Below are 23,070 nucleotides of genomic sequence, written 5' to 3'. Positions count from 1 at the left end.
TTAAACTAGATAGCCCATGTAGTGTGAGGGGTACCATGGGCTCTTCTGCTGAAACCCTCAGTGACAATGACTTCCAATCCATTTATGTAAATAGTTGTGCACTTTTGCCGGCCGAGACTACGGCTATTTATCTCAATTCTCAGCGGCTTGAGGGCTCCAGTGACTTGTTCTACACGCCAGTCGTGGTCAGCGGCCTTGTTTCACTGAAGGGCATGCTAGATTCTGGCTCCATGTCATGCACGCTGAGCGAGGAGGGTGAAATGAGACTGAAGGCATCTGGCATTCTCCCTTGTCCACAGCCAGTTCCCAGCAACATTGTTCTTATCGGATGTGGCGGTTTGGCGACGCGCCCTAAGTGCATTTATGAACTTGAGATCGAAGTGTCCGGATCACAGTTCCTGGTGCCCACTTTTGTAATATCTGGCCAGCGGGATGAGTTTATCATCGGGACCAACGTCTTAAAGCCCCTCCTCAGCAAGATGAAAGGTGAGAAGAAATACTGGGACGCTGTCACCTCCAGAAGCACCAGCCCTGAGTGCGAGCAAGTTTTGGAGCTCCTCACCTGCGTCTCCCGCTGGGCTGGTCCAGAGCCATCGGGTCCAATCGGAACTGTCAAGCTGAGGCGAGCCATCACCCTGTTGCCAAAACAAGAATACCTGGTGTGGGGCAAACTACCAAGCCATGTCCCTGTGTCCCAAGGCAGTACAGTGATTGTGGAGCCCACCACAGCACGCTCGGGGCCAAAGAACATCCTAGTGGGGCGCGTCATCACGCCAATGTGGGGAGATCACTGGATCCCCATGAGAGTTCTCAACCCCACTGAGTACCCTGTCAGGCTGCGCCGTAACACAAAGCTGGCTGATGTTTCACCATGTGTGGCTATTGAGGACCTTCCTCTGACTCAGGGCCTTGCCTGTAACAGCGCCGCTCAGCCTCACATGAATGCTCCGACTCAGTTGCAGTCTCCAAAACAGTGTCTTGACGCGTGTGGCCTCGGAGATGTGGACATTGATGCATGTGAAGTCTCAGATGAATGTAAGTCCAGGCTGGCTCACCTGCTTTCCAGTTTCCAGGACGTCTTCTCCAAGGACAAGCTTGACTGTGGAGAGGCCAAGGGGTTTGTGCACCGCATTCACCTCACTGATGATCGGCCATTCCGGCTTCCTTACCGCCGTATTCCACCTGCGCACTATCACAAGCTGAGAGAAGTTCTGAGTGACATGGAGGAGAAGGGCATCATCAGAAAGTCGATCAGTGAGTACGCTTCGCCTCTAGTGATGGTGTGGAAGAAGAATGGAGATCTCAGGATATGCACAGACTTCCGCTGGCTAAATGCAAAGACAGTGAAAGATGCCCATCCATTGCCACATCAGTCAGACTGTCTTGCGGCCCTTGGTGGCAATGCGCTATTCAGCACAATGGACCTGACGTCTGGGTTTTATAACATCCCCCTCCATGAGTCTGATCGGCATCTCACTGCTTTCACGACACCACTCGGGCTCTACGAGTATAACAGGCTCCCCCAAGGTCTGTGTAACAGTCCCGCTTCATTCATGCGCATGATGCTGAGCATTTTTGGCGACCTCAATTTTTCCACCCTATTGTGCTACCTGGATGATCTCCTTGTTTTTGCCCCGTCTGAGTCAGAGGCCCTGTGTCGTCTTGAGGTCGTCTTCACCAGGTTGAGGGCGCACAATCTGAAGCTCTCCCAGAAGAAATGCCACTTTTTGCGCAAGTCTGTTAAGTTCCTGGGGCATGTTGTGAATGTGGGTGGCGTGTCTGTTGATCAGGAGAAGGTTGATGTCATCTCTAGCTTCACAGCACAGGATCTGATGATGGAGGACGGGTGCACACCTTCTCAGAAGAGAGTTCGCTCCTTCTTGGGAATGGTGATGTATTACCAGCATTTTATCCCTGGCTGTTCATCCATTGCTAAGCCCCTGTTTGCGCTAACTGCTGGCCAAAAGCGTAGAGGCAGACATGACAGGAAGCTTCGGAGGCCTGGCACCTACCGTGAGTTAACTCCGGGAGACTGGACTCCAGAGTGCATGAAAGCCTTTGAGAACCTCAAGAGGGCGCTGTTGACAAGCGTAGTTCTTGCCCACCCAGATTTCAACAAGCCCTTCGTGCTGTGCACTGACGCGTCCCTGGACGGCCTGGGAGCCGTTTTGTCCCAAGTTCCAGAGGGTGAAGAGGTAGCAAGACCCATCGCGTTCGCCAGTAAGTCCCTCAGCAGGAGCCAAGCCAACTATCCAGCCCACCGATTAGAGTTCTTGGCTCTGAAGTGGGCAGTATGCGAGAAATTCAGCCACTGGCTGAAGGGTCACACTTTTACAGTATGGACGGACAACAACCCGCTCACATACATCCTGACAAAGCCCAAGTTAGATGCGTGTGAGCAGCGTTGGGTGTCCAAGCTGGCCCCATACACCTTTGACCTCAGACATGTTCCCGGGCCGAAGAATGTTGTGGCTGACGCTCTGAGTCGTGACCCTTTTGTGAAGCGGCTCTTGTCTGAACCCTACGCTGATCTGCTGCAGCAAGCCTCCGAGGTCAACGACAGTTGCGTGCAAGACATGTTCCGCCTCACCTGTAATCCTCAGGCCACGACTGACTCCTCTCTCAGCACCGTGCAACCCCTCTCCATGTCAGGTGATGATGTGTCAGCTGCTCTGGACACACAGGACGTGTGGGACCTTGGCGCCCAGCAGCGGGCCGCTTCCCTCAGTGACCACCTGACGGGCTTGGGGGACTGTGGACAGGACACACTCCATGCGTGGTCGACGGATGAGCTGAGAGCTCGCCAGTTACAGGATGACGCCATAGCCAGAGTGATGTTCTATGTCGAACGGAAATCGAGACCGTCGAGACGTGAACGTGCTCGAGAGAATCACCTGGCCTTGAAGTTATTACGAGAATGGCGGAAGTTCCAGCTCAGGGATGGCATTCTCTACAGAGTCTCGAAAGACCCCCTCTCCAACACCAAGAGATTCCAGTATGTCGTGCCTGCTTCCCTTAAGGCAGATGTCTTGGCTGGTCTGCATGACTTGGCGGGTCATCAGGGTCAACTGCGCACACTCTCCCTTGCTCGTCAGAGGTTCTTCTGGTATGACCTGGAGAAGGACGTTAGGCATCACGTCAGAGAATGCATGAGATGTGTCCTCAGCAAGACCGCTGAGCCAGCCGCCAGAGCTCCTCTGCACAGCATCAAAACAACCGCGCCTCTGGAACTCGTCTGCATCGATTTCTGGTCTGCTGAGGACAAGAACAACAAGTCTGTTGATGTCTTGGTCATAACTGACCATTTCACGAAGCTCGCACATGCATTCCCATGTCAAGACCAGACTGCTAAGAGGGTGGCGAAGCGGCTGTGGGACAACTTTTTCTGTGTGTATGGCTTCCCCACTCGCCTGCACTCAGACCAGGGAGCGTCCTTTGAGAGTGAGCTCATTGCGGAACTCATGGAGCTGGCTGGCGTGCAGAAGTCTCACTCTTCTCCTTACCATCCGATGGGCAACGGTGGTACAGAGAGATTCAACCGGACACTGGGAAACATGCTGCGGTCCTTGCCCCCACAGTCCAAACAGAAGTGGCCCCAGTTGGTTCAAACCATGACCTTCGCCTACAATTGCACGGTGCATGAGACGACTGGGTTCGCGCCCTTCTACCTGATGTTTGGCAGGGTCCCGAGACTGCCTGTTGATCTGCTGTTCAGGAATGTGATTTGTGATGAGAGGACTGCTGACTACGACTCCTATGTCAAGTCCCTGGCCAGTGACCTCCAGTCAGCCATGCAAGTCGCTCAGAAGAACTCCAGGTCTGAGCAGAGACACCAAGCTGAGCAGTACAACAAGAGGGCCAAAGGAGTGGCGCTGTCCATTGGCGACCGAGTCCTTATTGCCAACAAAGGATGCAGGGGAAAGCGCAAACTTGCTGACAAATGGGAGCCAGATGTGTACACTGTGGTAGCCGCAAAGCCCAGCCTCCATATCTACAAAGTCGAGGGCAGTGATGGTAAACAGAGGGTGCTCCACCGGAACCTCCTGCTTTCAGTGAACTTCCTGCCACTCGCAGATGATACAGATGTCGCTTCAAGTGCAGCAGCTGAATGTGTCAGTTCAAGCGTATCCTTGTCCGAGGCTCACCTGTCAGATCTCTCCTCTGAGCATGCTCTGGCCCCGTCTGTCACTGCCCCGTCTGTCGCTGCCCCGTCACACCAAGATGACTCTGTCGCGGACCGCACTTCCTCTTGGGTCGCTGAACAGTTTGCCGCGCTGGATGACTTCGAGGAAGATGAAGCAGCTGGTCCCGGGTCCCCGCTTCCTGGTGGCAGCTCAGATGCCTCTGCTAGTGGTGTGGCTGGCCCTGGTGATGTTGCAGAACATATCATGCCCTCTACCCCTCACGACCCACCTCACGTCCCACCTCACGACACTGACACTCCCTCAAATGGCCACTTAGCCCCCTTCCCCTCGTCCAGGTTTGGTAGGGTTATTAAGCCTGTGTGTAGACTTATAGAGTCTATGGCTCAGTTGCAAACCATTTTAGGTGGGGATGAGTCCTTCGGTCAGGTCATTCACGTGTAGTGCGTGCATTATATATATATTTTTTTCTTAGTTATTTGACAGCTTCTGCTGTTGTTCGTAGCTTTATTGAGCCTGTTGTCTATGTTCTGAGTGTGAATAACATAGATTTCTGAGTCGTGTAGTCTCTGGTCTGAGCCTTACTGTTGAGGTGTATATGGCATCTCATCTACCCGGTGCGTTCTGGGACTTGATCACCCCTAGATCACGCCTGACCTCTCTAGGTAGCTGTCACGCTGGTATTTGTAATGGCTGTAAGCGGAGCTTGACGAGTGTTTTTATGTTCGGGATGTTTTTGCATCTTTGTGAAATTCTAGGGGGGTGAATGTAACAGTGCGCTTTTAGCACCTTTCTTTTTTGTAGTATAATTACACAAAGATTTTTATTTTGACACACCTCCGTTACACTAGTCCTACAGTAGACTTCTTCACTGTCATGGGTGTCTATGGAGCTTCCTGCCCCCCTCCTTCTATCCCCCTCTAATGTTTCCGTTTTTCTGATTCATATTTCTATGCTTTCCATATCCTCTTCCCTGTCTCTGTATGCTGTGGGAAGAGGTATGTTTCTCCACTTTTCTCTTTCCCTAATCTTACTTAAATCTCCTTTCTATTCTGTCATCCACCAGTTGTATCACAGTAATCCTGAACACTATTCCGTGTATTACCCCTTTCCTAATGTATTACACGAATATGATGCCTGGTTTCCATGTATTTTAATGTGTTAGCGCCACCCGGTGTAACATAAGCCGGTGGCATCGTGACAATCCTTTAGCTTAGCGTTGCTAACGCTAGGCACGAGTATTTAGCATTCCTTTTTATGATCTTCTCAGGAGTGGGAGTGTGCAGCCCAAGCCCCATGGTGAATATGTACTGTGTCTGATATTCCAGGTGTGTGTTTATTTTCGTTGTTTGAGTATAATGTGTAAAAAAAATGTAAATGTGACCCTGGCAACTTAGCTAACTCATTCGTTATGCTAGCGGAGTTTTGCTAAGTTAGCTAGCCAGGGCACACTGAGTTTCATAATGAGAAGCAGGCTATGTTCTTGGTAGCACTTCTTTAACCTAGCGATTTTATTTGGTTTTATTCATGTGTTTTCACCGTGTTTGGTGCTGCTGTTAAATGTGTTTATTATAACTTGGCCTGTCTCTGTATGCTGTGGGAAGAGGAGTGGGAGTGTGCAGCCCAAGCCCCATGGTGATTATGTACTGTCTGTGAAATTACAGAATCACTAAACATCATATGAATCGTCACCTTGTCTCGGAGTCATCCTTTTTTTCAACTATTCAACACAACGCAGAGTGAAATCCAGACCGGTTACATGCACTTGACCAGGTTACTCTTGAAGATACCCCAATAAGCCAGCAAACTAGTTTCGTTGTACAGGCCCCAGAAGGCAAAAGGGGGTGCAACCCAGCACTAGACAGGTGTACCTAATAAAGTGGCCGGTGAGTGTACATTGCAGATTCAGCTTGCTCAGCAGAGCTGCATTGTGTCACTGCCTTTACGAAAAGAACTTTTGAGAAACATTCTGTAATAAATATGGCCCCAACTAAAGGCCATTCACAACTACACTCACCGGCCACTTTATTAGGAACACCTTTACAACAGTTCGTTGAGGTACATTTCTAATCAGTCAATCACATGGCGACAACACAATGCATTTGGGTGGTTGACGTTTAAGGGCGTTACGCAATTTTTCCAATTCCTGAAAAAAATGATGGAAAAAATTGGGAAAAAAATAATGCACTTAGTGGTCCGTGGAATTTCGCCTTATTTTTGCCATTTTTGGGAAAATGTGTCCTGCATCAAGGCAAGGCAAGGCAAGTTTATTTATATAGCGCATTTCATACACAGGTGCAACTCAATGTGCTTCACAAAGTTAACAAATGTAAATGAAAGGAAACAGGGAACACACATTGAATGAACACACAATGAAGTCACACCACAGGAAATTCACTGCATTATGGCCATTTTAATCCTTTTGTATAAATGACTGACATCTGGGCTCATGCTAACTTGATAATGATATTGTGTTTAATCTATTCTTAATATGTGTTTTAATTTATATATATAAAAAAATCCTTCTATATATAATCAGCATCATAATGGGGAAGAAAGGTTATTCATATGACTTTGAACATGGCATGGCTGTTGGTGCCAAAAGGGCTTGATTTGAGTATTTCAGAAACTACTGATCTACTGAGATATTCACACACAACCATCTCTAGGGTTTACAAAGAATGGTGCGAAAAAGAAACAAATAGACAGTGAGCGGCGGTTCTCTTTCAGTCAAACTCGTTCGATGATTCTCTCTCTACGGCCTCATCGTATGGGACATTCCACCGAAGCATTATTTTTATAATGAGAGGGTACAAAGGAGGGCTATCGCATGCACACTTCCTCTTTCAACCTCTTCGCTTTTCATGGGCACACTGTCTAGCATTACTGTGCCTGTACAGCGCAGGCGACTGGACACGATATGTCGCTAGCTGTGGTTAGACTGAGGCACACCTGGCTGAACCTCTCGTCCATGAATGACAAGGATAAGTCGGCGGTCTTGGACTACCCCATTTCCGACTCTGGCCTCTTCAGTTCTAACGCAATAGAGGCTATCCAACAGCAGTTTGAGGCGCTGAAGAAGCAGCAGCCGGCCTTCAAGGTTATGGTCCCTTATCGCCTTAGTGACATATGCCAGGCCTACTCCAAACTACCAACGGCAGGCTCCCTACTCGGCCCCGTCTCCCCCCCAAAGGTCTAAGCCCTCATCAAGCACTAGCCACAAGGACGCTTTACAGAACGACCACGCGTCTGCCCCGGTGGAGGAAAAACGCACTAGTACGTGGAGCTAGAGAGGTGTTCCTAATAAAGTGGCTGGGAGTGTATGCAGATGACTACAACTTTGTCTTTCTAAAAATCGTCATAAATCTTGTGAATGATGCAGTTCACATGTCAGCCATATCAATAACAACATGCTGAATGATATCATTGGGAATAATATCAGAGGGATTTTTCTGATCTGGTCAGCCAACCAGAGTTCTTACGAATGTATAGACATCGCCATGCCTTCGGCTTGTTGATGTTTAGGAGAAACATTTGTTTATTGTTGGCAAGTGTTAACAGAAATATCTAATTCTAGTAATCTTAATAGTTACTGTTTTAGCCCATTCATGCCAAAGCGAAGACCCTCATCTTGCATTAGAATGTGTTCATACAGCTGTAACATACCCACATTTTTAATACCAAAAAAAGTCTCAAACGTCTTGAGCCTGAATGCTACGTTCATGCTGTTTCAGGCGCCTGAGTCAATGTTGCCTATATGCAGAATCCAGCATCAATGGGTTCAATGTGAACAGGCCTGAGTCCTACTCACCCTGGGGCCCCGGGAAGCCATTTTTGGGCCAGCCGTATGGGTGTCCGTCCATCCCTAGCAGAGTGTACTCCTGCTCCATGCCAAACCAGGGATGTTGGTCCTCTACCTCCTCCATCACCTGACGGCATCTGTGGCGGTGATTGGTATCTGAATTGAACACAAATGAAACGGTCCAAGAATCACTCCAAGAAATAGAATAAGAAAAAAAATAACAGTAAGCAGTGTGTTGAGTTTTATGAAATTTTCCTGCCTCACACTTGAAGCTCTGTGTTGCAGAGGGTTTGTGCACAAAGACTGACACAAATGAAACACGTTTGAGGTAAAAGTCTTTCTGAGGTTAAAAAAAAATCTCACTCAGACTTGAAAGATCAACATATCAACATTGAACTCGAAACACATTTGAATGAAATCAAATGTGGTGACTTTAATCCTGACTTATGTACATATGCGTATACTCATACTATTCTCAGAAATAATATGCAGCTTAGTTTCGCAACTATGGGATTTATTGGTGTGTTTTTGTGCTAATTGGTTACACTTGTTGCACACTGAAGACAGCATGCCATTAAAAAAACAGTTCCTGCAAGGTGTGCAAAGTTTTTTTTTTTGTATTTGAGTCATTTGCGTTTGGGCCAGCACCCTTATACTGAGTGAAGCCTGTTTCAGCTTCTGGCAGCTGCAATTGATGACGGTGTTGTTTTTACCTGCTGGTTTCCGATTATACTTGAGAACTTCACAAAGGACAAGTTTGTTGGGATCGAGAGTGAATGGGTCTCGAAACATGTGAACGGGGATGAGGAACATATCACTGTTAGAACCCTCGGCCTGACAGGTACTGGAGCCATCGAAATTCCACTCAGGGATGTCTGAAACAGAATAAGTAAGAATTGAGTTTGTTTCACAAATATATAATGCCTGATGGTATCCGGCTATAAACTAGTTAACAGACTTTATCTTTTCAAATGTTTCAAATGTTTTCAAAATTCTCTTATGTTTTCAAATAATAGTTTATGCAAGAACAGTCTATGTAATTACACAGTACTAGACCTCCCTGGTGCACATAGGTATGGCACTTAAGAACACAGACTCAAGAATAGACAGACAACACATGGCCCAAGGACTAAAGGGAGGGACAGTATTTGCCTGATTATCATCGACTTTCAAATCTCTTTCCGAGACTTGGTCTGAACAGGAGCATAACGAATAATGCTTCCCAAACAGCATGCTTGACCCATTTTTTCCCTATAACCTGTAACATGTAATGTGAGACTTAGGCTGAAGTTTCTGGGTTTCTCGCCATTTTGACTTTCTACAGATATGGCAATATGCGGGGAAAAAATCCCTGCTCCTTGACAGCATTCAACCCTATTACCCGTGACACTCTTGGGCTCTTCCTCCAGGGTTCGGGTCTTGTTGCGCAGCGCCTCCCCTGACCCATCAATCCAAACATACGTCGCCTGACACTTCTGGCCTTGTGGCAGACAGAGGTAGTGTCGACGAAGGGTCTTGGACAGCAGAGAGCTTTCTGATACAGACATGGCTGACCAGCAGAGGCAGAGTAGTCAGGGGAACAGGAGCAGGAGCAGCCAGCAGAGGCTAAAGGCAATATTATTACAGTAATTATTAGTAATTATTACAAAGGAAGACATAATTATGTTAACTGGTGAGGTGATTTTTACTAAACCCCTTTGTGCAGAGCCTATCTTATAAGCTTACTGTCACCGAAATCATAATGGCTATGTTTTAATCTGTCTCTCAGTAGTGTCATAGCAATTTTGTTATGATGTGGTTGAGTATTTTCAGCAAATAGAGAATAGGCCAGCCAGCGATCCCATCTGCAGTGAAAGGCTACAACACTGTTTGTTCTTGTCCTGGACATGATTTCATGATTTGCCGTGTTATCAAAGGAAAGTTTACATCCAACAGAGTACTGTACACCATTTAATTGACAACATAAAACGTGAATGTCTTATCCACACACAATGAGTTGGCATTGTGTGATGATAATGCCATTTTTATTGTCTATTTATACTTACATGGATATTCACATTTGAAGCAAATCATTTTGAGAGATGCATAACCGTTTTGTTAACGTTACTGTAAGTATTGTGTCATACGAAATGTACTAAAGCAGGTGTCAAACTCAAATTTACAGTGGGACAAAATCACAATCTGGGATAAAGTCACGGGCCAAACCCAATATATATATATTTTTTTTTTTTGTGGTAAAATTCTGCATGCATGTAATACTCAAAGGGAAAATGTACAAACACTCATTAATTCGTATAGGTACATGGGGGAGGGGGGAAATGTATAAAATAGTAAAAGGCTATGTATATAAAGTATTAAAATATGAAAATAAAATACACTTCTTACCTTGCAGCTGAAACTGTAGGTTGTTGGATATCACAACTCTCAACTGAAGTGCTTGAAAGCAGGTGGTGAGTTTCCGCCCCTCACAATGTTCCCCTGCTGTAATAAAAGAGGAAGGGGGTGGAGAGTCCAGTGACGTGAATTGTTGATTAAATTTAGGCTTCACCTTACCTAAGGGAATAACCTGTTAAAAACTATTCCAATCTCCAATATTGTGGAAAGGCTGATGGCAGTGAGTGCTGCTGCATTGCCTTTTTTAAAGAATGAAATTGGTTTGCTTGCAGTTTAAGCATTAAAATATTTTAATTATCAAATTGAAACAGAAAGGGAAGTGACAATTCGTCTCTCTCTCTCTCGCTCTCTCTCACCTGCCTAGCTCAGCACCTCACCTCAACACCCTTCAATAAACAATTCCAAAGTCACACAGCATGTACATGCCCAAGGGATGACCAGACTGCCAACATGTCAGTGCGTTAATTTATTTATCCAACTGATGTGTCTTAGGGAAAATGTGTATAGACAAGCTAGCATACGCATAGACAAGATCAAAAGAGGACAGATATTTGTTGTTGTAAGCAGTTCACTGAGAAGCATGCCAAAACTGCTCAATTGCCACACACACACACACACACACACACACACACACACACACACACACACACACACACACACACACACACACACACACACACACACACACACACACAATAGTATAAGCTTATATAAATGGAATGGGGTGATGCATAGGAACTCCATAGGCATGCAATATATAACATAACTTTCTTGTGTGGGCATTATTGGGCTGAGTTTCCCAAAAACATTTAAATAGTACTATGAAGTGCCCCATATAGGCAATATATCACATCACTTAAAGTACATAGGCCCCTACAATATTTTTCAACGCCACATACAATATTTTTCTCACACATGCACAGTAAAATGCTTGAGCAGTGTATGTGTATGTGCTGATATATGGCCAAAGGGGCACCTACTTACAGTCATAAGTTAAGTAGGCTGCTAAGAATATTAACATATCCTATAGGCCTACATATCCCAGAAGTCAGTTGAAGCCTACCTCTTGCTGACCCCACAGGTAAAAATGAAAACACTGCCACATCTGAAATCTGAAAAACTAATGTCCTTGAGTAAATCCTGAAAGTTGTATGTATGCTTCTTTCACATTGTTATGTTTATTTACTTTATTTTAGGGGCTTTTATGCCATTTTATTAAGTGACTGGGACAGAGACAGGGGAGGATCGGGAAATGACCCCTGCCGGACTCGAACCGGGATACCCGTGGGTGGGCACGCAGGCTCAAATGTGGCAGGCTTAGCGCGCTGCGCCACAGCACCCCCCACTTTGTTATGTTGTGCCCACAGGGTTTAGACTACATTCAATATCAAGTGAATTGAAATAGACATAACCTTTAAGTTATTGGCCTATGTTTGTTTAAATTGATCTAAATTATGTTGCTGTTGCAGGACAAGGGCTTGTGTAAACCAAAGTGGCAGGTTTTGGAGCCCCTAAGCATAATTGGTCAGGAGGCCCCCCTCATAATTAAATAATAATAATAATAATAATAATAATAATAATAATAATAATAATAATATTTTTTGTCAGTCTCTATAGGATGCCACAATTTTGGGGTCAAAGTGGGTGATACCCTAAGCACTCTGGGCTTACTCTGCTTATGCCTAGCCCCAGCCCTGCAAAGTGGCTAGTGATTTTCTCTAGCCTTCACTAGCCATTCCGCTTTTCTAGCCAGTTTTGTTGTCTGTATATCCTTTAAGTATTTTATTTACTATGATACATCTAAGCTCAGAGAGACTATAGTGAGACTAAAGTTATAGCAAGTTTTACCCATCATTGGCTGTAGGGCAGGTGCCAATGTCAAGCCCTTTGTGGGACATCAAACCTAAAATGAGCTTCTGTTATCTGAGGACAAGATTACTCTTCATCATGTTTCATGTGTAACAGACAATAAAGTTTTATCTTGTCTTACCTGAGGACAAGACTACTCTTCATCCTGCAGTCCCCAGTTGGTTGATGGCAGCCTGTTAACACTATCCCTGGAAGGCCATGGCTGCTAGGGAGATTGTCATTGTCATTATGATGTCACTATGAAAGAACAAATTATGATGTCTTGATTTGCTTCAAAGTTAAGTCAAGTCACATTTGTAGCCCATTTCATACACAGACAGGCAACCCAAAGTGCTTCAAAAACAACAAAAAGTAAAAAACAAACAAACAAACAAACAAACGTGCAAATGAGTTAAAACAAAAAAAACATAAGCATGGTGTTAAAAAACTTCACAATACTAAAACAAAGTTAAACTCAAACATTTTTTTACAGTGATAAAAAGTGCATGCATAACACATCTGCAAAGAGCTCAGTCTTATGTCTGGATTTAAAAATGGTATGCATGCACTTTTCCTGGATGATGGATCAGTTAACACTATTATAGCCTATATAATAGGCCTACCAGAGACAATCTAAATTAGAATTAGAGAATCTTTGATAATAGGCCTACCTTCTGTATCATGCCATTATGTCACTATAAGAACAAACTGTTCACAATGCAAACATGCACTTGCAAAACTTTCACAGACAATTCACAATATTGTTTATATTTGCAGTATTACTGCCTGTCTCGATTTGGCTTTACAGGCAACCTAAATTATCTGCTATGATCCCCTTGATGTCTTTTGTTGATTTAATTGATGTGTAGGCTATAGGCCCTATTTGTGTTGGCCTACAGATAGAAAAAAAACTCTGAAAACACGACTTAAAATGTCACAAGAATTTATTTAAAAACAGCACATTTCAACAAAATCGCATTTCAATATGATGACAACAACGTAAAGATAGCCTGTAGCTTCAAACGACATTAACTGTAGAATGACAGTTGTCGGTCACACATCAAAAACGTATAAAAAATACTTCAGCGTGACGCCTTGCCATGCTTTGACACGACGGACTAGGCATTCTTGCCATAGGGAACATAAACACCCACGCACCAGCCTGCATGGAACAAGTAGCACAGCACGTACACGCACACACATGATACATCATTCACACACGTTCAGTCAAGGCAACCAGGGGCATAGGCTAATTGACTTGAAATCTTATTCATCAGAGCAAAGTCCCGTGGGGAGCTGTTTTCGTCTCTCGATCTTGCCAAGTCAGACTCATGCCTTCCTGACGATGCGACCACTCTTCCTCCAGTCTCTCATTCGAGTAGTCTTTAAAGACTTGCTGCTCACGCGCCAGGTACCTTGGCACACTCGAGCGCTGAGGACACAAAACGAGGCGTGGCATCAACAACATTGCAGGCACAAGTAGACGTTTGTGATTTGCAATGACATACAGCAACATAATTAACAGATATCTGCGAAGGCGAAATGTTTTATATTTTGACACACACAAAAACGCACAACGCACGATACGCACGGCGCAGACGTCATGCACAGATACGCACGGGAGGGACAGAGCGTGCGCGCAAATGAGAATATTCAAACCTGGAGCACCACAGTGAAGCCCGTTGTTTTCTGGGGTTTTCAGCTTCCCTTCGATATTGCATTAAGCCGCAGACCACCTCATGGGCTATCATCACATAAAGAAGAAAGATGAGCACTGCAGGATCCATCTGTCCAACACGCACTGCCCTGATATTCGCACCCCGCGGCGACAATTCTTAACACGATGGAGGTCACAGAAAGACAGTGGAAATGGGGCACAAAGAACATGCGTGGGATGCCAGCTTTTTCCCTCGTGCATTTAGGCTGCATCACGCAAGTGTCTCGTTTAAACAATCATTTTCGTTGAATTCAGTCTCTATATGTAACATACTTCCAACCTACATTCATCATAGAGTAGGCTATACACTCAGAGATTCTAGGAGTAGCCTATTATCCAGGCTCTCTGGTACATTCCTGCGTCTGTCGTCCAGGTGATGCTCAAACGAGAGGATGTTGCCTTGGAGACTAGTTCTCTGTTGCTACGGACAAGGATTCCTTTCGTGACTGCCGTGCTGGGTGGGTAAACTATTAAAAGCCAAGCCCCATGGCCCACGCATGTTTCTCCTCTCTACTGTCGGGTCGCAATATAATTTTTGCAAGAGTGTTGGATTTCAAGATTTTGGTTGAATCATCAAGGCAGGTTGGTAGGGACAGTATGACACAACAAAAGAAATGATTAAGGCTAACTGAATAACTAAAATAAAACTAGGCCTAAATAGGCCTAAGTCAAAGAAAAACAATATTGGGTCATTCCACGCCAAATCAACAGGGGCCCGCGCACTTAGGTCTCAAAAAAATCTGAAAATATTACTGAGTGTACCCATGGTACTTAAGAGAAACACTGTTACTTTATTTGAATGTAAGATGTATACTCTCCATGTTACAGCCAATTTCACTGGGGGAGGGGGGTGCCCTTGTTCACACTCTTTTTTTTTGGTCAAAGTTCACAAGCCCGTAGCTCAAGAACTAAACCATGTAGGAAGCTCAAATTTGGCATGCTGGTACATAGATAGGAATAGTTTGTTGCAAAACTGTCAGTTTTGGTGTGTATGATCCTGCATCGTCATAGCATTCCCTCAAAGATGATACAAATTTTATTGCAGTTTTTGGATGTGCTCTGTTAAGGCCTTCAGAAGACATATTTGTACCCAATATAGATTCTTGTTTTTTTTCCCCTGGTAGAGTTAAGTAGAAACACTCTCATAAAAAGCAATAAATAGAAAGGAAACCCATCGGTGTTTGAACAGAAGACCACACAAGTCTGACAAATCATTTTGGGTGTCATTTTCAGAGCTCCAGAACCCCTTGTGGGATTGTCCACAGATTTTTTAAATATTTTTTTTCTCCATGAATTCTTCTTTTTAAAAATGCCAATGAGACTTGTCTTATGTGATGTTTTCTAGGCAAACTATGGTTGCGACAAGAACCCTTATATGGGTCATTCTACGTTTCCAGTGCGCTTTTGGCAAACGCAAAATGTCAATTATCAGTAAAAAATAAATCAAATAAATGACCTAGATATTTCCATAGTGTATATTTAAGTTTCCAAACAAACAAATTGCCAAGCTTAATCTTAAATAGTTTGATAAATACTTTTAGGAAAGCGTACATTTGCTTGATTATTTTGTCAACAGTGTTATGGACAAATACTGTGTCATTTCAAACATATATAAAATACTACAGAGTTGAAACAACATACGTTTGAAAGTGCTTATGTCCCTTAGCAATAATGTTGTCATTAATCTGTGCAACTGATATAGAAAATGTGATTGTTGAGTTTCATAGGATTTTATGATTCACTGTGATACAGACACATTTTTCATTATAAATCCCTGTAACGTCTGATTTGAATTTAGTCACCCTCCTTACACAAGACTTCCCTCTCCAGAGATAATCCCTAGTGTCTGTTCATAGCATTTTTCCAACACATAAGGGATCAATAGCACAAAAACACTTTCAAAACAGTCAACCGTGTTACTCAACTGTGTTACGGTCAACATAACAGTGCAGGGGAACAAGTCGGCACTTTTTTTAGGAGAAAAAACAGCAGACAAACCCATCTCCCTAGAACACAAATTATTTTGTGTGTTTGTCTGTCAATATGGAGATAAATTGGCAAAAACATACTCCTCCTCAACTGTCATAGCTGATGCGTAACACCATTGACGGTAACACGGCTTGACATTTCAGCCATTTTTATGGCGTTGTGCTAACTGAGGACCTCAGAAGTTTCACCACAACACCTTGTAATAAGGCCAAAAACCCAACGACGGAAATTCAAGGCCCTTGGATCGCTTCCGCGTTGGACTGTAGAAAAGATTTCATTATAACCTATTATCCAATACCGCAATTATTAGAGTCCCAGCCGTAGGATCTCTCTAGTTCCTATGTAATTATGTATTTATACTTAATTACTATATTACTGTTAAAATTGATTAGTCTACCAATCTCTGTTACGTCTGGGTTCAGCTAGTTAAGCAATTTATTACATCGGTACCTCACAGCGCGCGACTATTGTTTATTTGTGGGTCCTAACTGCATGTAAGTCGTTAAGAGATGAGGCAGGGGTTTATGATGCCGAGAAGGTACCGTATCTGCCGAGAGAGGTGTCTCCACATCCCGCACCCGATCGACTGCCTCAGGTTAACGGGCTGTGGATACACGGCAAACGGGAGATAAAGTCACCCCGCACTTGTCCCGGTTCTCATAACATACCTCAACCTAGGTAAACACCATTGACGTTGGATCTAAATCTTTGTTAGTCCCAAGTATGTGTGCCTCGCTCCATCCACAGCGAATAAACCTTACTGACTACTTAACCAGATCAATAAACATATGAATAGACCAAACGGAATTCTTCCCCAGATTTTTATGAAAGTTTTATTATAAGACAAGATCTACTTTGTCAGCAATACGACTACGACAGAATACAATGTTGAAAGAAATCAATGCATACCTGAACAAGGAAGAATGGGCTACACAGACGAGATATCTGAGGAGGTCCTGAATACAGTTACCTCTCCTAATATGTTACTTCCATCATGGGGCGGTGGTAGCTCAGGTGGTAGAGGAGCCGTTCGGCAACCCAAAGGTTGCAGGTTCGAGCCCCGCTCTGCCTGACTCCCATCGTTGTGTCCTTGAGCAAGACACTTAACACAAGTTGCTCCTTGTGGCAGGGTGGTACCCTGCGTGGCAGCCAGGGCCACCAGTGTGTGAATGGGTGAATGTGAGGCCAATGTAAAGCGCTTTGAGTGCTCGAAGGAGTGGAAAGGTGCTATATAAATGCAGTCCATTTACCATTTTAAATGCATATTTGTCAGGTGGGACACCTTGGTCAGGTAACCAATGAGCTACGAAAATTTCGTTGGGCAGGGTTATTGCAATTTCGAGGGGTCGGCCTTTGCCTGACTCCTCGTGGAACCCCTATGATTCTAAATCTTTAATAATTTGCCTAAAGACCGTTTCAAAACCAAGACCTTGCCACCACTCGCATCACGACCATCAGATTGATACCAAACACATCATGGAATTCTCAATACATCATATTAAGCGTTTAAACCACACATATTAATACTTCTGGTCCGGGTCTCCCCTGGGCACATGGTATCTTTGCGCGGAATCCTGTGCACGCGCAACAACTGGATACCTCCCTCCCCTGAGGGTCGAGTTTCTTACCCCGGAGGGGGTGAGTTTGAACAGCTGGCGTCTCCGCACAGAGAGCATTGTCTTGCTGTGCGTCCTTGTGATTCAAACGCCAGATAGGCAAAGTTTGTCTTTGTAATTTAAAGATAGCAAAACAGTAAATAAACAGATGAATGGAAGAAAAGCAACGAAATGTGAGATTCTTCAGGAACCCATAGGTAATGATTATGAGGATGAAGATGAGGATGACGATGATGTCAGTGGTCAGAGAACGGTCAAGACAGTGGGGGGGGGGATTACAACCTTAATCAATTCATGTATTTGTATGCTTTATCTGTGTTTTCTACATGTGATTTCTAATTCAGATTCTTATGAATATGTTGATAACACAGTTGACAGGCAATTGTCCCGCTATGAGAACATGAAAAAAAGAATGGATTAAATTATGGAAGGATGGAGCTCTAAACTTACCAAAAAGTCTTCCCATATCCTACCAAAGAGGTTATGACATCACGTGATGATATTCGTATGGACTAAGACCAAACCATTACTGATTTATGGAGGGGGTTTCAGATTGTGACACGGTTAACATAGTTTTTGTGGACACACACAAAATGGCAAATTTCATGTATAATGGAAAGCACAATGGTCTTTCTGACAGTTTTGTCATATTGTGATGATTACTGTGAATCAACAATCGACTTGGGCAAAACAAGTTTCTTTACATGCTAATATGAAGACTGAATCTGACATTTGGAAACCAGGACGGCATGGAAACACCCAAAACCAGTATTACAGTTTTTCTCAATTGCTTTTGGACATTTCTCAAATCTCTCTCGCAATTTGCAAAACATAATATTCATTCTCAAAACAGCTTTAACAAATGGCAAAACACAGTGGATGACCTACAAAACCAAGTCTTTTGCTCAAAATCCTTAGTTTGTCTTTCAAAAACAAGTTTTTGTGTCAATGAACGTGTCTGTTCCAGCAGAATGGTTAGTCATTGTGTCATAGTGTATGGACAAGCTAGTCAAATGGATGTCACGTTGTCAATTGACTAGTACATCCTCGAGGATCTTTTCTGAAGCGAAATGTTGTTTAGATTGGATGGGAAATGTTGTAAATTCGACTTTTATTACATTGATCAGATAAGATTGTAATAGATATACATTTAGAGTATGACCTATTAATTGACAGGTTTTCTCATTGCAAAATACAAAAAATAACCAACTCTGGTTGAGGTGTCAAAATGCGCCCTCTACCACCCCTTTTTACTTGTCTTGCAGGCCCATGTGAAAAAATATAGATAAATTTGATAAATATACAGTATAAATATATACTGTACATTTTAAACAATACACTGATACTGTATAAAGCACACTTACTGTCTTTGCGTGGAGCATAATTATAAAGGACACATGAGGCATAGAGTAATATAATGCAGCACAGTGTCTATCGTTGTACTGCATGCCTGTTTTCTATATCCCTTCTACTGCCTTTGATTAGAGAGAGTCACTATTTACCTGCAAGCAATTTACCAATTCAGATCACATTTATAGACAAAAATCCAATGGAAATTATACAGTCTTTATCACATTATGACAGCTTGGTAAAACATTTTGCATGTCAAGACTTAAACTATGACCTAGGGCCTAAATGTTTTGGGGGGTGCGACAATTTCATGCATTCAGTGACAAAGCTTTTTGAGTGATATGACAAAAAGCAATTGATAATGTACGAAAAAGCTGAGAATTGCACCATTGCATGGTGGATGAAAGCATTTGCTATATACTGAAAACTATGAGAAACTGATTTTATCATGTGCACAGGTAACACCAGGAAGTCAGAATTGAACAAAAAGTTTTGAGAATTATTATTCTGTTGTGAGAAATGTACAAAACCAATTGAGAAAAACTGTAAGGGCCGTACACACACGTCGCTGCTAGTTACTCGCTCAGCGAATTAACTTAGTAGAATGTCAATGTGTTCCAGCGAGACTAGCAGGCAGGGTGCGACAATTTCATGCATTCAGTGACAAAGCTTTTTGAGTGATATGACAAAAAGCAATTGATAATGTACGAAAAAGCTGAGAATTGCACCATTGCATGGTGGATGAAAGCATTTGCTATATACTGAAAACTATGAGAAACTGATTTTATCATGTGCACAGGTAACACCAGGAAGTCAGAATTGAACAAAAAGTTTTGAGAATTATTATTCTGTTGTGAGAAATGTACAAAACCAATTGAGAAAAACTGTAAGGGCCGTACACACACGTCGCTGCTAGTTACTCGCTCAGCGAATTAACTCAGTAGAATGTCAATGTGTTCCAGCGAGACTAGCAGGCGAGTAGGCGAGTACTGTACAAGCGATGCGATGTGGGCGGATCCCGAGTTGAAAATATTTTATCTTCGAGCGAGGCGAGTAAGCGAGTAACCAATTGGAAGGCAGAGTTCGGTACTTCTCGCCTGTTCATTGGCAGTTAAAGCCACGGGAACTTTCAGCAAACGTTCCATGAAAGAGAGGCGAGTAGGCGAGCAAGCGAGAAGCTAGTAAATAGCAGCGATGTGTGTGTACGGCCCTTTACTCTATGCCTCATGTGCCCTTTATAATTATGCTCCACACAAAATTACAATATTTCACAAGACAGTAAGTGCACTTTATACAGTATCAGTGTATTGTTTCAAATTTATTTTGCTTTACAGTTCTATTATTTTTTCACATGGGCCTGCAAGACAAGTAAAAAGGGGTGGTAGAGGGCACACTTTGACACCTCAACCAGAGTTAGCTATTTTTTCTATTTTGCAATGAGAAAGCATGTCAGTAAATACGTCATACTCTAAATATATATCTAGTACAATCTTATTTGATCAATGTAATATAAAGTCGAATTTACAGCATTTCCCATCTAATCTAAACAAAAGTTTGCCTCAGAAAAGATCCTCAAGAGTGTACTAGTCAATTGACAACATGGCAAATCGATTTGACTAGCTTGTCCATACACTATGACATGATGACATTTTTTCCGAAATAAGAAAACAGATGATCATGATAACTTCAGATATGCAGTGGGTACCACAGACACGGCCATTCCTGATGATGTCCTCAGTCCAGTCAATACGTTTAATATCTTGTAACAACAAACATCTCCTATGCTTCTGGAACAGCCTCTTCCCTCTCGAAATAGCATAACAAGTGTACTTTTCGGGATCTCTATTTTTATCAAGGTGCACGCTTCAGGACGGCAAGTCTTCTCTCTTTAGGGTCTGCACTGTGTTTTCACAGCTGGTTGTACATACCCCTCTCCACTCCCTATTTTACCCATGCCTGCAGTTCACCTAGGGGCGCTGTCAAGAGAGCGCAGCCCATTCTGAATGGAGTCTGCACTCCTCGGTTGGCGCCCCTAGAGTGCAGTACCACCTGGAAGAGTTGAGTCTCCCGTAATACCCTTAAAACCTCTCTGGTGTGTTTGAGTCATCGATGCGCATGCATTCAGTGATGATGTGAAGTCAATATGGTTTTGTGTTCTGTTGGAGTGTGTCAGAGGTTTTAATCAAGAAAAATATTCAAAGCACTGTATTTTAGATTTGTATTTAGAAGATTTATTGTGCAACACCAAGCCTATTAGTTCACAGATGAAAACCATTGTCATTGTGGCACGGTAGGTGACCATCTCATTTTCAAGACTGATTTTATTGCAATAATCTACTTATAGTAGGTCGTCCCCAAAAGTCAGACACGCAATCAATGGAAAATGGTGATGCTAGAATTCTAAACAAAATAAAGACAAGCGATAATCCAGTACTCCAGTACTTAGGCCATTACACTGGCTACCAGTGAGATTTGGAAATGAGTTTAAAATTCTTCTGACAGTTATAAGTCACTAAATGGCCTAGGCCCTAATAGAAATATATTGTAGATATGCTAGAGCAATGTCATCCTAAAAGATGTCTTGGGTCTTCTGAGTGTCCTCTACTGGTTGTGCCAAGGGTGCCGTGATATGCCGTTCAGCCATTATGCTGCTACATGCTGAGACCGCTTCCTATCCAAATTAGAACTGCCCCAACAGTCTCATGTTAATGAAACTAAAAATATATATTTTCACCTGCTTCATGTCATAGTTATCTACTTTCTATAATACTTTCTACTCTTTACAATATATTTTTTTTCTTTTCTCTTCACTTTCTTTTCTCTTGAGCACATTTAATGAAAGTCATGTATGACAATGTGCTGTACAAATCCTTGCTATTGCTGTTGCTATTGGCATCACAACTCTACCTGCCCATCCCCTGACCTTGGCCTGACAGCTGCCAAGGGAAGGAGTTTCACTACCCTGCAAGTTCGAATAAAACGAAATCCCAAGTCCAACTGTGACTATGCAAGAATTTGCAAAGTTTCAACAGCCGAGTGTAGTAGCCTATTCATCATCTGAGCATCTGGCAGTAAAGTGTGATCGAAAATGCTTCAAAGAATATTTTGTGAGAGGGCTGTGGTTAATAGATCAACTTCCAGCTCTGTCAAGCACCAGAAGGAAGTTTGGTTGGTCACATTGAACTATTTTGACTGGCATGATCTGGAGAAAAATACAAAAATGTGTCAGGGGAGTCCAACTCTTTCAGAGGTCTGTTGTTGCAAGGGATTCTGGCAACAGGAGCACAGGCGTCCATACACAAAGTGGAGATGAAATCTTGGGTTGTTTATGCTGGTTGGTCAGACCTTTTGAGAGAGAGAGAGAGAGAGAGAGAGAGAGAGAGAGAGAGAGAGAGAGAGAGAGAGATATCTTTGTGATTGAACCTCCATTCTAAATGAAAACTAAATCCAATTTAAAATTATCCACATGTATTTAGCAAAATTACTCTGAAACTAAAACAATCACATTTGACAACCATGGCTTTGTACCATACTTGTATACTGCCCTACAAAGGAAAAGTGCAGAAACTGCTTTTATAGGCCTACTAATTTCTGCACACCTGCACTCACCACCTTCTACAGGTGTGCCATTGAAAGCATCCTGACCAGCAGCCTCTCTGTCAGGCATGGCGGCTGTCTAGCTACAGACAAGAAGGCACACCAGAAGGTGTTGATGATTGCAGAAAATATCCTCTCTATATACAGTGCCGCCAGTTAGTATTGGCACCCTTGAAGCTTAAGCACATTATGGGACATATCTCCAGACAACAAATAATAAGGTCAACCATGACTTTTCTATAGATAGCTTGTGGTTGATACTAAATGTAAAAATGCTCAACAGCAATAAATACTAAACTATGAGAGGGAAAAAATGAAGAAGGTAAAGCTCCTGGAATCACTGGTATTGGCACCCTTTACTGGATACCATTGCGGAGGCCTAATTTGACTCAAATGTGGTAGATAACAAATGGGAATTACCTTTGACAAATTGCTTTTGCCCATAGGACATGAGTTAGGAAAGGATTTTTTTTTAGATTTGTGTTTTAAATAGCCACCTGTTACATCTTGTGCGTCTTTGACAAATGTGAAGACAGAGGGGCTGCCTGAGGACACCAGAAATACAATTATTTGCAAAAACAAGACCGCCAAATAATAATAGGTCATCTCAAAAGA

The 23,070-nt window shown here is 43.3% G+C and overlaps 2 protein-coding genes across 2 annotated transcripts in view; both read right to left on the bottom strand.

Annotated features, from left to right (window-relative positions):
* The window catches only part of LOC134458621 (glutamine synthetase-like), a 29,641-nt gene extending 17,218 nt beyond the window's left edge, over window positions 1-12,423 (bottom strand). The window contains exons 1-5 of the mRNA XM_063211046.1: window positions 12,329-12,423; window positions 10,330-10,425; window positions 9,326-9,549; window positions 8,658-8,819; window positions 7,954-8,100 (exon numbers count right to left, since the gene is read on the bottom strand). Of these exons, the coding sequence (XP_063067116.1) occupies window positions 7,954-8,100; window positions 8,658-8,819; window positions 9,326-9,491 (475 nt within the window). The 5' untranslated portion in view covers window positions 9,492-9,549; window positions 10,330-10,425; window positions 12,329-12,423. The remainder of the gene's footprint in view (window positions 1-7,953; window positions 8,101-8,657; window positions 8,820-9,325; window positions 9,550-10,329; window positions 10,426-12,328) is intronic.
* Window positions 12,424-21,087: 8,664 nt separating this feature from the next.
* The window catches only part of mamdc4 (MAM domain containing 4), a 107,428-nt gene continuing 105,445 nt past the window's right edge, over window positions 21,088-23,070 (bottom strand). The window contains exon 29 of the mRNA XM_063211045.1: window positions 21,088-22,203. Coding sequence (XP_063067115.1) covers window positions 22,185-22,203 — 19 coding nt within the window. The 3' untranslated portion in view covers window positions 21,088-22,184. The remainder of the gene's footprint in view (window positions 22,204-23,070) is intronic.

The sequence above is a fragment of the Engraulis encrasicolus genome, chromosome 11 (assembly GCF_034702125.1).
Source record: "Engraulis encrasicolus isolate BLACKSEA-1 chromosome 11, IST_EnEncr_1.0, whole genome shotgun sequence".
In the NCBI taxonomy this organism is placed as follows: domain Eukaryota; kingdom Metazoa; phylum Chordata; class Actinopteri; order Clupeiformes; family Engraulidae; genus Engraulis; species Engraulis encrasicolus.
This window is presented reverse-complemented; position numbering and strand designations above follow the sequence as displayed.